Source organism: Ctenopharyngodon idella, chromosome 10, assembly GCF_019924925.1.
Source record: "Ctenopharyngodon idella isolate HZGC_01 chromosome 10, HZGC01, whole genome shotgun sequence".
Classification (NCBI taxonomy): Eukaryota; Metazoa; Chordata; class Actinopteri; order Cypriniformes; family Xenocyprididae; genus Ctenopharyngodon; species Ctenopharyngodon idella.
The window spans coordinates 22776608-22792515 of NC_067229.1; the positions used below are offsets into that span (position 1 = coordinate 22776608).

The window sequence follows — 15908 nt, forward strand, 5'->3', positions numbered from 1 at the left end:
CTTTGGAGGAGCCACTTGGAGCAAATTTGACTCTTTTCTCTTCTCCTCTTGTCACCCACCTTCTTGCTGGTGACGTGGTGAGTGGAATGCATGGCCGTCTATTGCATAGCAAAGATCAGACGCATGCCAGACCCTTACAGACAACAGACAATAAGCATCACGCTAAAGTTGTCCTTCAGTGAAGCCCGAGCAATGCATCACACGAGACGGGGTGACGCTGCTGTGAATCAGGGGCAGGCCCATGCTGATGTGGCCCACCTCCTCGGGCCCCTGATCGACTCCAAAACAAATGCGACCACACGCATTCCCCCCCCTCACTGATGAATGAAATGGCCCTGGTAGAGGAGCGCTGAAAACAATACATCCACATAACTGAGGGAGAGACAAAAACTCAGTGAAAGGGAGGAGTCTGTCACAGACTCTGTCAACATGTCTAGAAGGGGGCGGTGCCTCTCTCAGCCCTGCCCTTTCACGAGTGAACACACCCACAACACAGTGGGCGGAGTTCGGACAGAGACTCACACAGAACCCATTTTCCAAAGCAATCAGCTCATACAGATGCTTTCTGTAAAATATAACAGGGACTTTATGGCTATAAAAAGACAGACTTTCAGAATTTCTAAACTTAAAGAATCTGAACAGACAGAGTAAAAGCTGCTAAACACCAAACCATGGTCGTAATGACAGTCAGCATCATTTTTGTTAACTTATTCATAATACAATACTTAACTTACACATAACCTATTCATATCCAGAGAGCAGAATATCACAGAGACTTGAGACTTGGTGATGGATTCTTATAAAGCTTTGTTAGATAAATAAGGCTCTGACCCAGCCAAAATTTTAGGCCCAGTATGTTTGTCCAAGGGTCCCATGTTGGCCTGAATTGAATGAGACAAATAGGTTTGTCCATGAGTTCCACATCAGCCCTATGAACCCATGGATGAACCCAATGTAGAGCCCATACCTCAAGCTCATGCCTACATATGCCCCACCATGCAATGTTGGCTGGGCAGGTGTATAATCACATTTACATATCTGCATATTCAAATTAGTGTGTTATTATCGTTTGAGGGAACCAATGAGAACCAGTGGTGTTTATCACTGACGTCAAAACTACATATGGACTACTTTTCTGATACATTTACTGTATGTTTTCACTGCATTCAGTATATAACTTAATGGTAACACTTTAGTTTATGGTCCAATCCTCACTATTAACTAACTGCTTATTAGCATGCATATTACTGGGATATTGGCTGTTTATTAGTACTTATAAAGCACATATTAATGCCTTATTCTGCATGACAATATTCTACATCCCTTAATCCTTTCCAATACCTAAACTTAACAACTACCTTACTAACTATTAATAAGCAGTAATTAGGAGTTTATTGAGGCAAAAGTCGTAGTTAATAGATAGAATTGAGAACTGAACCCTAATCTAAAGTGTGACCAATTTAATATATAAGGAACAATTGACTCAGGGCCATTGAATTATGAGAAATATAATGCACACCTGACAGGTGTGCACTACTTTTCTAATAATCAATTATTCAGCTTGTACTAGGGTTACCACACCTCAAGACATTGTTCAGAAGTTTTATTTCAAGACATTTTTCAGGTTTTTGTCCTTAAAATGCTCTTGTGTGTAAGACTAATTTCTTAAGCATCACATCGCAAGCCTCCATTGTTAATTTCAAAACGTCATTTTAGAGTTAGTAACAAAGTCTTGAGCCATTGATTTGCAGACTCTCAACAGTGTTCGGCAGCAGCGTTTCTGCTAATAGCGAAGCTGTAAGTTTAAATGCTTCAAAATCAGCCATGTTACCAAGTCAATATTGTGAAATGTAATGTAGCTTTTAATAAGCGAATCTATTTTATTGATAAAGTCACGGGGCAACACTGAAAACAAGTTTCTGAGCGTGTCAAAACCTGCCTGGAACTTCTTTGGCTGCAATTAATATGCAATCAGGTTTCAAATATTATTTTAAAGTGCATTATTTCCATAATAAGTACTCTTTTTAAAAGTATGCTAAAGTGTACTGCTTTTCACAGTGGTATAGAAGACAACAGTATAAACATTTTACTAAACATATGCTTTTGTCTTCTACAGAAGAAAGAGTTTGTCATAAGGATGAGGAAATTATGTGAAATATTTCAAGAAAATAATATTTTTTTTAATATAAGTTAAAGTTTTGAGTGGATACTGTGAGAACTGTGATTGCAACCAGAACTGAAGCTCGAGCACAGATTTACAGGGATTTTCTACTCTTGTGGAAAGACACTGTCAGACAGCAGGTGTCAAAACTATAAACTAACTTTTTTTGAGGTACATAATTCTTATTTTCTGTTTTTCTTTTGAAATGCTCTTTGAAGTGCGTAACGTGTGTTTATTGTTTTTACTTTGCCCAGAGCGTCCCTCCTGCCATTATTCTCACGAACAAAAGGAAATGAGCAGCTCCATATCCTGCAGACAGAGCCATCGCTTTCAACTGCTTATTGGAAAGGGGGTGCGGAGACGAGGGAAAACACTGGAAAATACCTCTCAGAGGGCAACAGAGCACTCAGACATAACATCCACACCGAACAATCACGGCCAAGCGCTACATAAACTACTAAAAATGTAAAAGTATAAGCAAAAGGAATGGCTCCAATAATAATTCAAACTTCTCTTAGGAAAACTGAATTATTCCACTCAATTAAAAAAAAATAAAATACAGGTTTGAAATGTCATGAGGGTGAGTAAATGATTTTAAGATTTTATTTTTGGTTGAACTATCCCTTTAAGTATGAGCATTAGTAATAGTAACTCTTGCCTTAGCAAACAACACTAATGAAGAACCAGCAAACAGCTTTTCGGGCAGTACTTTAGGTCACTATCTGTAAACTGACAGAGATATGAGGGCCGTGTGCATAGAAATCTCCCTTCCTCCCCTGCTAAAGGGTTACAGATGTCTTCCCAGAAGGGGATGTCTGTTGACGGTCAGCAACACCGCGTACAAGAGCCACTGAAGAGCTACAAACCTGCTTCTTTATTTAAACGTCGTAAAACACTTTGGCATCGAGCTCAGAGGAGCGGCGCTGTACACAAAGCAGTCTCTGTCAAAACACTTTCAGCCTATATCTGGCATTTAATGCAAACTAAAATGCATCTGGATGATCGACTGATCTGTGCAGAAGAGCCTTGTTAAGTTAGTAACTTTCTTAGCTCTCTTGGCGTGCATTAATGAAATCAAAGCCCTGACTGCAGAAATACACTCTGCTTGATAAGACCGTCAACGGAGAGAATAAGCCATCTGAAGGGGTTCTTTGTTTTCAAAAGTTTAAAGTGATGGCATCATGGCATAAGTTACATTTCAGCATCACAAAAAAGGTAAATAAATCTCTTCACCCTGAATGTGTGGTCATATTAGCGAAATTTCGTAGACAAGAAAGATTCTGTCTATTGTCAATAGTGTAGAGTATAAAGCACTGCTAGTGCTCACACATAAGTCGCTTTCAAACCGAGCAGCTTTCTGTTGGTCAATGCGGCGAACCTGCGTGACCAACTTGAACCCGCAGCGAAATCTGCATGGGGAAATCTTTTGCCCTCACACGAAATTCTCAACTGCATGGATTTCTACTGGAAATGACTGGATTTTGCCCAAGAAAATTCGCCGAACAACGGTAAATGTTAAGGTCAAAAACACTCTACGTAAGAAGAGACGTGAATGCTTGATGTAAATAGTTCCCTTGTGTTCTTGCACCTTCAAATGATGGTTCCATTAAACTTGAACATGTTATTACTCACACAACTAACTATAAACATGTCAACAGTTTACTTTAACTTGCTCAGCTAGATTCTTCTCAAACTATTGTTCCACAATGACAGTAATTTACCTTTTTGCGGACACTAACATCTACAACAGTGTCCCTTGTGACAATGCTGAGAATGTGTCAAATAAATTGAGTATTTGCATTATGAACTACAATACACATTTTGGAATAGAATGACACATAAAATAAAGCTTGTTCGGCACGAAAACGTGGTTCGATTTTCACATGCGATTTGCCTGTTCAGACCAAATGCGAAATAAACGGCAGATGGGCTGAATGAAAATGCAATCTCACTCTCTGACCGTAGGTGGCGCACTGCAGAGGGCAGCACTGCACAAATTTTCATTTCTGACGGCCTATTCACACCAAGACAAATATTTTGTGTGACAAACATTTTATTATGAATGAATGCCACCTGTTCACACTGAAACAAACATTTGCACGCCATCAATGTTTTTTTTTTACAGAGAGGTATGACTTTTGGTCACATGCCCATGGCCGCTGCTGTTGAATACAATTTTGACTTGGTTGCGCTCACAGACTATTTTGCTAAGCTGCCGTGAATAGCAGAGAAAGAATTCGAAACATATTCTCTTGACTCTGTACTCTTGTAATTTGTGTTGTTTGATAAAATAGCGAATACAAAAATCTTAACAACTGTTTGACTTCCAGTGTTTTGTTTGATGGGGTAATTCTGCTTTTCTATAAGCACCATCTACTGCCAGAGTGTGAATTTGCATTTTCAGTCAGTTTGTTATTTTTTACACATTTGTCTGAACAGAAAAATTGCATATGGAATTTTCATACCAAACTTTCGAATTGGTCTGTTCAGGCCTTGACACCTTCTTGTCCACTAAAAAAAAAAAAATCTGTCGCAAGCGTTCGTGACAGTCTAAACAGGTGCTTTAACAGCCGTTCATTCAAATTAATTTTCAGACCAAACATTAGCCTTGGTGTGAAAAGGCCTTCAGAACGTGCAGAAACAAACAGGAGACTGTGTACTATCTTTTTAAACAGTCAGTAAAGATCATGCTTCAAACAAAGGCAGAAGAACACAGTCCTGAGGACCATAAATAACTGATGCTTTTTACGTATTGGATATGTGTGAGCCCAGAAGCCGTCACCTCTGAAAGCCCCCCATCAGCTGCCGTGTGTGAAGCGCAGCTCTAGTGTTATTGTAGACGTCAATGAGCTTACTGAGCACTTCATAACACTGGCCTTTGTCTGAGAACACCACAATACCACTGACTGTTTCAATGGAGCACCATGTGTTTTAGTTACAAAGTACAAATGAAACACACTTTAATACAGAGCATAGTATGTGTAACTAGTTTATTACATTTTCTGAATAAAACGTGAGTGCTGCATGTTGCTAGGTGTTTTGAGTGATTTCCAGTTGCTAGGTGGTTGCTAAGGTGGATATTTGTATGTTGCTGTGTGGTTACTAAGGTGGTTACTTGATAGTCCAAGTCAACTTTTGTGAAAAAGAAGTACAATTTAGCATACACTTTAGAGTGCTTATTACAGAAATAACATACTTTAAAAAAAAATTTACTTAAGTGCAAACATTTCAGACACATAACTGCATGTTAAATGCAATTAAATGAAAATGTATTATAGTTTACATTTATATTACATAAATTAAGCTGAACTTTAGAGTGTTTTTTACCAACTTAAGTAGGACCCTTTATATCTTTATATTTAATGTCATAATTCCATAATTCGGTGTTTGAAATATGGTTAAAGTGTCTTGCTGAATGTACTGACAAGCATTTATAAATGAAAATATACTTTAAAGTCATTTCTATTGAAACTTGTTTGTCATGTATTTAAATATACCTGTAATTACACACTTCTAATGAGGAAGTTTAATATATGTAATAAATGTAATATCTAATAACACACTACAGTTAAAATTGAAAAAAAATTAAAATGAGTACTTCTTTGAAGCATGACAAAAGACTATTAAAACATAATGATTTAAAATGTATTTTAAAGTAAATCTTTCAATTTGACTATTAAAAAGTGCACTTTTTTAAAAGTGTACTTAAGTGTGTTAAGAAAAATAGGGTTACACTTTAATTCAGGTTGTCTGTTACACTGTAATTATACTGAGTATCCTTACTATAGGGTTAGGGTTTGGTTTGATTTAGGGTTAGTTGCATGTAATTATGCATAATTTATAGTTATTACTATAGTAAGTACATGTAACATATGTAACAATGACACTGTAAAATAAAGTGTTACCAAAAATAGTCAAGAAAGTGTGCTCTCTTTAAGTAAACTTAAGTGGCCTTTTATTTCATTGATATCTGCCATTACAGTTTAAAATATACTTTTAAGATTTGAAGTACATTATAAGTGTACATTCAATATAGTTAAGTGCACTTCTTTTTCACAAAGAAAATTGCCCATCTTCAAGTCTTCATGATATTCTGGATGAAAACTGTAAGTTTGATCACTCAGAAATCAAATTTTGTGATGTATCATTCAGCTCGTAGCGACATCCCAAATCCTAAGTATTAGCAATATTAATAGAGTACTACTAATAATGATTATTTTGCTAGTATCTAGCCAGTAAAGATCATATTCTTTATTCTGATGTCCATATGCTGAAAATGTCCCTTAAATCTAGATTTGTCTGAGTGAACTGACATTTTATTGCAGTAAGAGGTTCATTTATTTACATCAGACAAGTTTGCAAAGTCTCTTTTACCTTTATTTATTTCTACCAGTTCGGCCCATCTCTACAAAGACACTGGTGTTCAGAGCTCCCCACACACCATTTCCTTCAAGTTTAATTGCTTTTATACAGTTTATATCGGCGAGTCACGCAAGGCCCTGAAGTGTTTCGGGAAAAAAAATCATGGCTACAAAGAGACTTTTGTCTTTTGATGGCAGCTATCGGCAGAGAAGAAAGGGCCAGCCAGATACGGCCCAGCCAACCAGCATCGGACGACTAGATCTTCATGCCTTTTCAATTCACGCGCTGGACAGGAAGTCCCTCCGGCCTCAAGTGCAGAGCCTCCCGTGCCACGAGAGTCCAGCATCTCCTCTCAACCTCCAGAGCAGACAGGGAAAGATCCTGACTGGCATCCGTCTCGACAAACACATCTGTTATGTCTGCAGCACAGATAGGAGCAGGCCTGGGATTCCATTAAAGGCTGCTTTATGCCACTGCGGCCCAATAGCCATTGTTTTGTCGCTCACCCCTGCCAAGATAGAAACACTGTCTTGACATTCCTTCAGCATCAGCCCACAAAAAAGGGGGTTACGCTTAATGGCGTCTTTGGTAAACATTTCCAGCAGACTGGACACAAACCTAACTCTGCTAACAGTGTTTTAAAAATGTAATGCTACCAAATAAAAGTTGAGATTCAGATGTTACCTCTCCTTGACACAGCACATCTGGACTTCAATAACAGTTGAGCAGGATTTTGTTTAATAAACCTCCAGTTGCTACAGCAGAATCGTTTAGTTTACAGAATGAGTTGGATCGAGCGAAATGTTCCTCTCTCCCATTTCACTGTTACAAATCACACCCACAACTGCTCTGAGTTTATTTACCGCAATATCAGCGTCATCACTGCCAGCCAGACTGCGGCCAAATCAAACGCTTGTCAAACAACTAATAATTACCTCAGAATGTTAATAAAGTCCATCTGTGTTACCTGCCATTTTCATTTATATGGGTGAATCTTACAAAACCTCCATCATAAATGACTTTGCGTCTCAGATCGACAGACAAAATGCAATAAACGCTGTCATGTTATTTTGCCATAGGAAGCTGGTGTTTGGGAACGCAATTTTATAAAATGCTTCTGGGAGACAATTAAACCAAACTATTCTGATGACAGACTTTGGCTCAGGCATTTCAGAACCACCAAACCAACATTTGAGATGCTGTGATGCGACTGTTCTGCTGGTTTGTCCAGATATCCAATCATATCCTCTGTTGAGGCAAAGTCACCCGAGTTATTTGTTGCTAATTGAGGGATTTATTCAGTAAATGTGCTTCCATCGTAGTTTATGCGCATGTCGTCTTATTGGATTAAAAAAAATAAATAAATTCCCACCTCAATTCAGTGCATCTGTTTTTTAGTATTTATGCACATCCTTGTGTTTTAATCCAGCAGTTTTTTATGCAATATCCCAAAATGTGCATAAAAATAGGACCATATTTTAGGTCCAGTGAGATTTATTTATTTTTATTTTTATTTTTATTTTTTGCACTGGGACATTATTTTCATGAAAACAGAACAAATTTTTCCCTCAAAATTCTCATCGCTGTAATGTGAAAAATATCTTATTTAAACTATAAAGTTTATACATCATGGTAGTTATAATGCACAGAAACAAAACAAAACAAAACCAGTCTAAACATTGTAGAATAAATGGAATTACAAAAATGGATGAGAAAGGAATTTACTGTAATGAGAATTTGAGGTAAATGTGTGTAACTGTCATGAAATTCACATCACAGTGTAAAAAACTGAATGGTAAAAATATTACTGGCAAGTAATCCTATAATAGGCTTAGTTTTATATATGAAAAAATATAATTTCTTCTCTTTTGTTTTGGGGTGATATGTGATGCAGACAGTGTTTTGACATTCATGTATCTCATGAATTGAGGCAAAGAAAGCAAGTATTAAAGAAATATGTGAGCTGGCAGCAATAAAAACTTATTCACAGCTTCAACATAATGGAGAAAAAGGGCCACCAAAAAGCCTGAAGGGAAGACATTCTCATGCTTTACATGGCATTAAATGGAAGCATAATTACAGACTGCCTTTGCATGAAGAATGAACACTAAACACTAAAGTCTTTCGCCTCACTTCACTTTAGATCAAAGCTGCTTTGGTGTATTTGTATCAGAGCAATAACGATAAAAAATAAACCACCAGCTGAAAGATTCTGGATGGCGATCCTTTATTTTCTTCCTGTGTAATGAAGTTGGGCAAAGAAATGCATGTTTGCAAATGATTGATTAATAACAGAGAAGCTAACAAGCAGTTAAAGGGATAGTTCATCCAAAAATGAAAATTCTGTCATCATTTACTCACCCTCAGGTTGTTCCAAACCTGTATGAATTTCTTTCTTCTTCTGGACACAGAAGAATATATTGAGAAGAATATGGGTAACCAAACGGTTGATGAACCCCATTGACTTCAATAGTATGAAAAAAAAATAAAAAATACTATGGAAGTCAATGTGGCCCATCAACTGTTTGATTACCGACATTCTTCAAAATATCTTCTTTTGTGTTTCACAGAAGAAAGAAATTTATACAGATTTGGAACAACTTGAGGGTGAATAAATTATGACAGAATTTTCATTATTTGCACACTTAATTTTTTTCAGTATTTTTGAATCACTATTTTCCATGAATATGTATACTGTGATGTAAATCATTTTGAATTAAATTTGTTATTTTTTGTTTGATTGTTGCTCACACTCAAAACTTCAACAGTATCTCATGAGAAAACGTATTTTATAAACTATCAATTTCATATGAATTTGTACAATACGATTTGTACAAAAACTAATGATTTTTAGAAAAAAGTAAGACTGTAAGTGGCACATAAGCAGATCGTACGAAAAAGAGCATATAAGATAATAAAAATAAGCCACCAATTCAGGAAAACGTACAATACAAGATTTGGTTGCAAAAATGTGCTTCTCTTTGCTATTAATCATCTCAATCATTTCTGCACTGAGACATTTAAGCTGTAGCGTCTTGAATTGCAAGTCGTAACAAAGATATTCAGAAAGATGTTTAGGCAGAAAGAGGGGGTCGTGTGACGCTGGAAAGAGATACGTGCCCTAATAGTGGGGGTGAACAAGAACGAACAGCTGCAACAATCCAAATACGAAAAAGACAAGTCATACAGTATCAGTCTCTCACAGAAGCCACTTCACTGACAACAATATCCACTTCCTGAGCCTCAACAAACTATTGTATTTTCTTCTGCACATTGACTTCAAAAGACAAACATATATCTGTGAAGTTGGCAGGAAGAGATTTATTCACATTCAGAGGTTCAGAGGTGTGCAGGGTTATCATTACTGACAGGTTGGCTTTGCTTTTCCTGACTGTTTAATTGCAGGGCGGTGTGAAGCTCACGTCTGCTGCTTTGTTGGTGGCGGAGGTGTCTGTCCGCTGAATGTGTGGCAAGCCCTGGCACGCTTTCTTATAATTTTCACACAGATAGTTTCGGGTAAAAGATGGAGGGAAACTTAGACTAGAAGAGCTGCAGTCAGATTGTCCTAGTAAAGCCCAATACCATTTGAAGTGACCCCTCGATGATAAAAATTAATACATGATCAAGGCATCTACATTAATCTGTAAAGCTATGTAACCGAATTTATAAGTATTTCCACATATAAATTTAGTTTGGTTGATAATCTGATCAAAGAACGTAGAAATTCATATACAGAGCATTTATTTACATTCCCAGTCAAAGGTTTTGAATAATTATGTGTTAATAATGTGTTAATGCTTTTGAAAGAAGTCTCTTGTGCTCTTCAAGGCTTCATTTATTTAGTCAAAAATACATTTAAAATTAAAAAAAAAAAAAAACAGTAATATTGTGAAATATTATCACAGTGTAAAATAGCTGTTTTCTTTGTGAATTTATGTTAAACTGTAATTTATTCCTGTGATCAAAGCTGAATTTTCAGCATCATTACTCCAGTCTTCAATGTCCTTTAGAAATCATGCCGAACATGCTGATTTGTTGCTAGTTCAAAAGAACAGCATTTATTTGAAATATAAATCTTTTATAACATTTAAATGTCTTTAATGTCACTTTTGTTCAATTTAATGCATCCTTGCTGAATAAAAGTATTAATGTCTTTTTTTAAATCTTTTTCTAATCTTTAAACTTTAAATGTATCATGGTTTCCACAAAAATATGAAGCAGCACAACTGTTTTCAACATTGATAATAATCAGAAATGTTTCTTGAGCAGCAAATCAGCATATGTGTGATTTCTGAAGAATCATGTGACACTGAAGACTGGAGTAATGATGCTGAAAATTCAGCTTTGATCACAGGAATAAATTACATTTTAACATATATTCGCATAGAAAACAGTTCTTTTAATTTGTAATAATATTTCACAATATTACTGTTTTGTCTGTATTTTTGATCAAATAAATCAGTCGAATCGGGTTTCGCGGGACTTTTTTCTGATTTCTGCGGCCTAAAATGACTGATTTTGCAGCGGCTTTTCTCAAAATTTGCGGCAATATTTGCGGCATTTCTTGTGTAGTTTTTCAATAAAAATACACCAGAGTCAATATTCTTCTAACATTTTTATTAATTTTCTGAGATCAAGAACCACTGGGCTCTGTAATTTTTAAAAGGAGATCACTGACAATAACTTAAAATATAATTTTAATATTTTATTTCATATGTAACACCAAATAAAACAAACAATTTTTTTTAATAAAATGTTATATTGCAGTGTTTCCCACATGAATTTGTGAAAGGGGGCATGTTTTTTTTTTAATTTAATTTTGTATATTTTATGTATCAAATATGATACAACAGACTTTCAGGAACATTTATTTGTTCATCTCTCAATCATCATTGTATGCCTATTGCATTGCATTGTGTTTTGCCCCCCACAATAAAAATTATAGAGCTTTTATCATAAAACTAAGCATATCTTCTTACCAAGACATATTATAAGATATATAGAGTAACAAATTATATGTATATGCATTTTACGTAAGTAGTCTGCTGTACTGTTACAAAGATATCACTGATTTACATTTTTGGTCATATAAATAACAATTGCAGCAAACTGCAATTTTTGCTCAGTTTGGCCTCTGAATAAAATCATATTGTAAATCCTGGTGTATCAAATATATGACAAAACATAAAACACATGCAAACTTTTTCTTTTATATTGTATCTAAAGGTAAAAAAAAACAACAACTTCTGTTTAAAAAATAAATTATTTTCTGACTATTATTTAATTATTTCAGGCTTTACAGGGTTAATTAGTATTTTTATAATACAACAAAAAGAACCTTAAATATAACAGTGGCCTACTTTTGAAGAATACACAAAATGTATAAAGTAAACAAATGTTTCAAACAGATTAAAGTGCAAAAGAACATAACTATGAAGTTCGAAAGTAAACAATCAGTATACAAGCAGTGTCAGAAAGGTAAAGTTGCCTGCTGTTTTTACAGGGGTAACCCTGGAACCCGCTATATTACCGAATACATTTTCATTCAGTGTCTACTTCAATTGTTCCTTCTTGCTCCTCGTTCATTTTGGGGTTGTTTACAGAGTGCGCAAGCCTCTTTTATGCAACATACAGATACTGTTGATAAACTGAACCGATTGATGGAAACGATGTCACTCAGTGTGTGTGAGAGAGAGAGAGAGAGAGAGAGAGAGAGAGAGAGAGAGAGAGAGAGTTGCGCGGTTACAGCGGAAGCGGGGTTGTTGCTATAGCTAAAGAATATAGCTAAAGAATATATAGGCCTACAAAATAAATAAACTAACTTTTAAATCATTTGTTGTTGACATCAGTGTGTCCAATCAAACTCCACAGTATTTTGGTGCAAATTGATGTCACTTGGTAACACAGCTAATACTTATACAATGTTTAACCCAGTGTTTATTTCATACATTAGGCTGGCAAATCTGCTGTTATTTAAGCATTTACAAAATTGTCAATTTTCCTCTTCAGCCTATGCCATATTATTTTGGGCCTACATAGTTAATACATTTCTTTTTGTTTACTTTTGTCCCGTGATGCTTCCCCACATGGTTTCCAGTATAAAATCTGGGCCAAGCAATTGAGAAGCACTGATTTAACAGCCATGTTTATCCACAAACAGGACAAACTACCACATAGAGAACAGCCAAAGACTTACTAGTTGGAAGAGAGAGGTGGGTAACTAATTGTTTTTCCATGTAGGTGAGAATTGATGTTGGTCTCTAGTGTCAGCAAATAAGATTTAGACACATTAAAGCGATTTAATCTAAACGTGTTTGTCATCTGAACACAAATAGCGAGGTGAGGGGTGTGATCCTGGGGGGCGAGACTGAGTTAATCTCAGTTAGCGAGCCTACAGTCGACGTCCCACAGAGGCGATCACAACCCTGGTGACTAATCATCCCTACTGAATCAGATAAGAACAGTGTCCCCAGGGCCAAAGAAGAATAGCTGTCTCATTCCTGAAGAGACACAAGTCAAAACACACATTTACATTGAGACACACTGAGATATGCTAAACACATCCTTATCAAGGTGAGAAAGAGCCTTGATCATAGGCTTGTTGTGTGAAACATGTGTTGCACATGACAGTAAGCAGGACCGGGTGTTTTTGTCTTTCTGATCCACGCCCAGATACTGTTTTGTGTGTTTCCGGCCCACGCCTTCTGCATTAGTCTGTTCATAGGTCAAAATGAAAGCTAAACGTGACTGCAGAGATTTCACCAGTGTGAATGCACTGATTCGGATCAGAAACCAGTTTAGAGATCCCAACCTCTTGTGGACATCTTGCCATTAAAAAAACACTGTGATTATGTTTCTAGATGAATCATCAACAGCAAATAATGTAAATAAAGTGAAATAAAGCAAATCAATTAAATTAAATGCATTTTTTTACTTTATGTTCACTTTTATTTAGTCAGCATATAAATAAATAAATAAACCAAGTAAATAAAGTACTAAATTAAGGTAGCGAAAAAAGTAATTAGTCTGTATTGGTATATATTACCGTAACTGATTTATGGTCAGTTAATGTAACTGTGTGCTGGAATGTCGTGAGCCATGAATAATTAATATAGCACTTACTTGAGAAAGTACTTCTGTCCGTTGGGAGTGTAGGCCATCTCCCAACCCGGGGGTAAAGGCAGCTCCTCGGCCACATCGAACGACTGGTGTCGGATATGAGAGTGATGGCGAGCGGGGTTCGGGGCGCCCAGCGCGCCCGCGGGCAGCTGCAGGGACGCCGGGGACGAGTGCGAGCGGACGTGCTGCGCCTGGAGCCGCGGCGGGTGGCTGCCGGAATCCGTGCTGGACTGCCGAGAGTGAGAGCCCGAGTCCGGCTCCTTAAAAAACGACTCGGGCAGATGTTTGTTCCTCCAGGAGCTGGGCTTTGGGCTCATGACGGAGTTGAAAAGAGCCTCCAGATCCGTGTCAAGGTCTTTGGCGACATGGATCACCTGCTGGCCCGGTAACGGCTGGAGAGGGTTACTGCTCATTTTGTCAAACAATAACAAACAAACCTTAGTCAAAATATTCGATTAAAAATGGCCTATGAAACTCCTGAAAACTGAAGGAACTTCTTTGGCAAGGCCTATTTGTGCTTTCTTTGGTAAATGTAGTTTCGGCCGACTTAAAAAGCTTTTTAAAGTCTTTAAAAAAGTTGTCATAAAGCTAAAAAAGTATATGTCATGTTGTCCCGCATTGAGTGTATTCAGAAATATTCCTCCTGCGATCCGTAACTTTCCTGCGTCCGCTGACGGAGTTTCTGTCCCGATGGAAAGTTTGTAAACTCAAGCTTTTCTCTCTCGCTCTCTGTGCGGCTCCTATGTCAGCTCATGAATATTCAATGACTCTAGAACTCATGAATATTTAATTAACCAGTAACATGCAGTTTCGTTCATAAAAGCAACAATGGACTATCTATGGATTATCCAGAATTTAGCAACTTTTTAAGATGTTATTGTTGGTGCAGTGATACTCGAAACCAACTTTTCTTTGAACAAAAAAATTAAGAATAATCTGACACAATTATAGAAACATTTTATTGTAATCCACTAAATTAGTTTAAAATGTGCTGTTGTACTGTTATATTAAAAATGAATATGTTTATTAATATTATATGTTAAACATTAACAATATGTTTTTAATTCAATTTTAAACAACATGCTGGAAATGAATAATAATACATATTTATAACAAATTTGGCATATTATGCAGTAATCATCAACTTGTTATTTCAATGCAATTTAAAATATTACAAAACACCTAACATTTTTATCCAGAATTCCCAAACTTAGTAATGTAACGTTTTAAATAATGTAATATATTTAATTTATTAACTCATACCTTAAATAATTTGTGTTATTGTATTAAATTACATGTGCAGCTTTTTTATGAGTGAAGTGATAATAAAGCTCAAATAAAATAAAATATTAATATTAGAGTAAAAAATAGAATTTTTGCCTTGGCAGCTAACTAAAATAAACAAGTTGAAGTGCTGAAGTTACTAAAGCTGAAATAAAAATAAAGCAAAAAAATATATAAAAGCACCTAAAAATGTATTTAAAATGACAAAAGAACATACAAATTTATAAAACATAATAAAATAAGAATGAAAACTAAAAAATAATAAAGTTATTTCAAAATATTAATAAATACTATATAAATAAAACTGATTCGATGTTGACTATAAAAAAGTTAAAGTTTATTGAACAAATTAATTTATTAATAATTTGTTATTGTAATTATACTGGCTAATATTAATAATTATTTTTTAATAAATAGCATTTTCACATGTAATGTATTTAATAATGTAATAACTAATGTAATATATTTAATGTATAAGTAATTTAATGTATTAAAAAATGTGTGTAGTAATAATAATAATAATACCTTTTAGGTGCCTTTCTCAAGGACACCTTGCAGCATAAAGAGGTAAATCAGTAATAAAGCAATACGAAAAAACATACAATTAAAAAAAAAAAAAAAAAAAAAGCAATTCAAAACAAATAAGTTTTAATCTGAGTTTTATACTGGAAAATAGAATATGCAGTGGTACAGAATTTCATTATTTCAATGCAGAACTACTAAAAGATCGCACCAAAAGAACTTATATTATAGCTTTTCAGAAGTGATATTCTCTCACAGCAAAAAAACAAACAAAAAAAAACAACATATTTTTACAGCTTGCTAGTATTTTATGCTGTGGAGTCATATGGGTCCTGTTGAGGGATGTTGTCATTTGCAGTTTGCAGGCTAAAAAAAAATGTGGGTCAAATGTGTTGTGAAGCCATTTATCAGGTCAACTGTAAACCCCAGCTGACAGACAAACAGTCACACCTCATAATCT

The 15908-nt window shown here is 35.7% G+C and overlaps 1 protein-coding gene across 2 annotated transcripts in view; it reads right to left on the minus strand.

Moving 5' to 3' along the window:
* Window positions 1-14373, minus strand: part of wwtr1 (WW domain containing transcription regulator 1) — a 55683-nt gene extending 41310 nt beyond the window's left edge. Inside the window, exon 1 of one of the 2 annotated variants that reach the window (XM_051908858.1) lies at window positions 13646-14373. In XM_051908858.1, coding sequence (XP_051764818.1) covers window positions 13646-14055 — 410 coding nt within the window. In that variant the 5' untranslated portion in view covers window positions 14056-14373. The remainder of the gene's footprint in view (window positions 1-13645) is intronic. The other variant, XM_051908857.1, reaches the window with a different exon arrangement.
* Between the last annotated feature and the right edge of the window lie 1535 nt (window positions 14374-15908).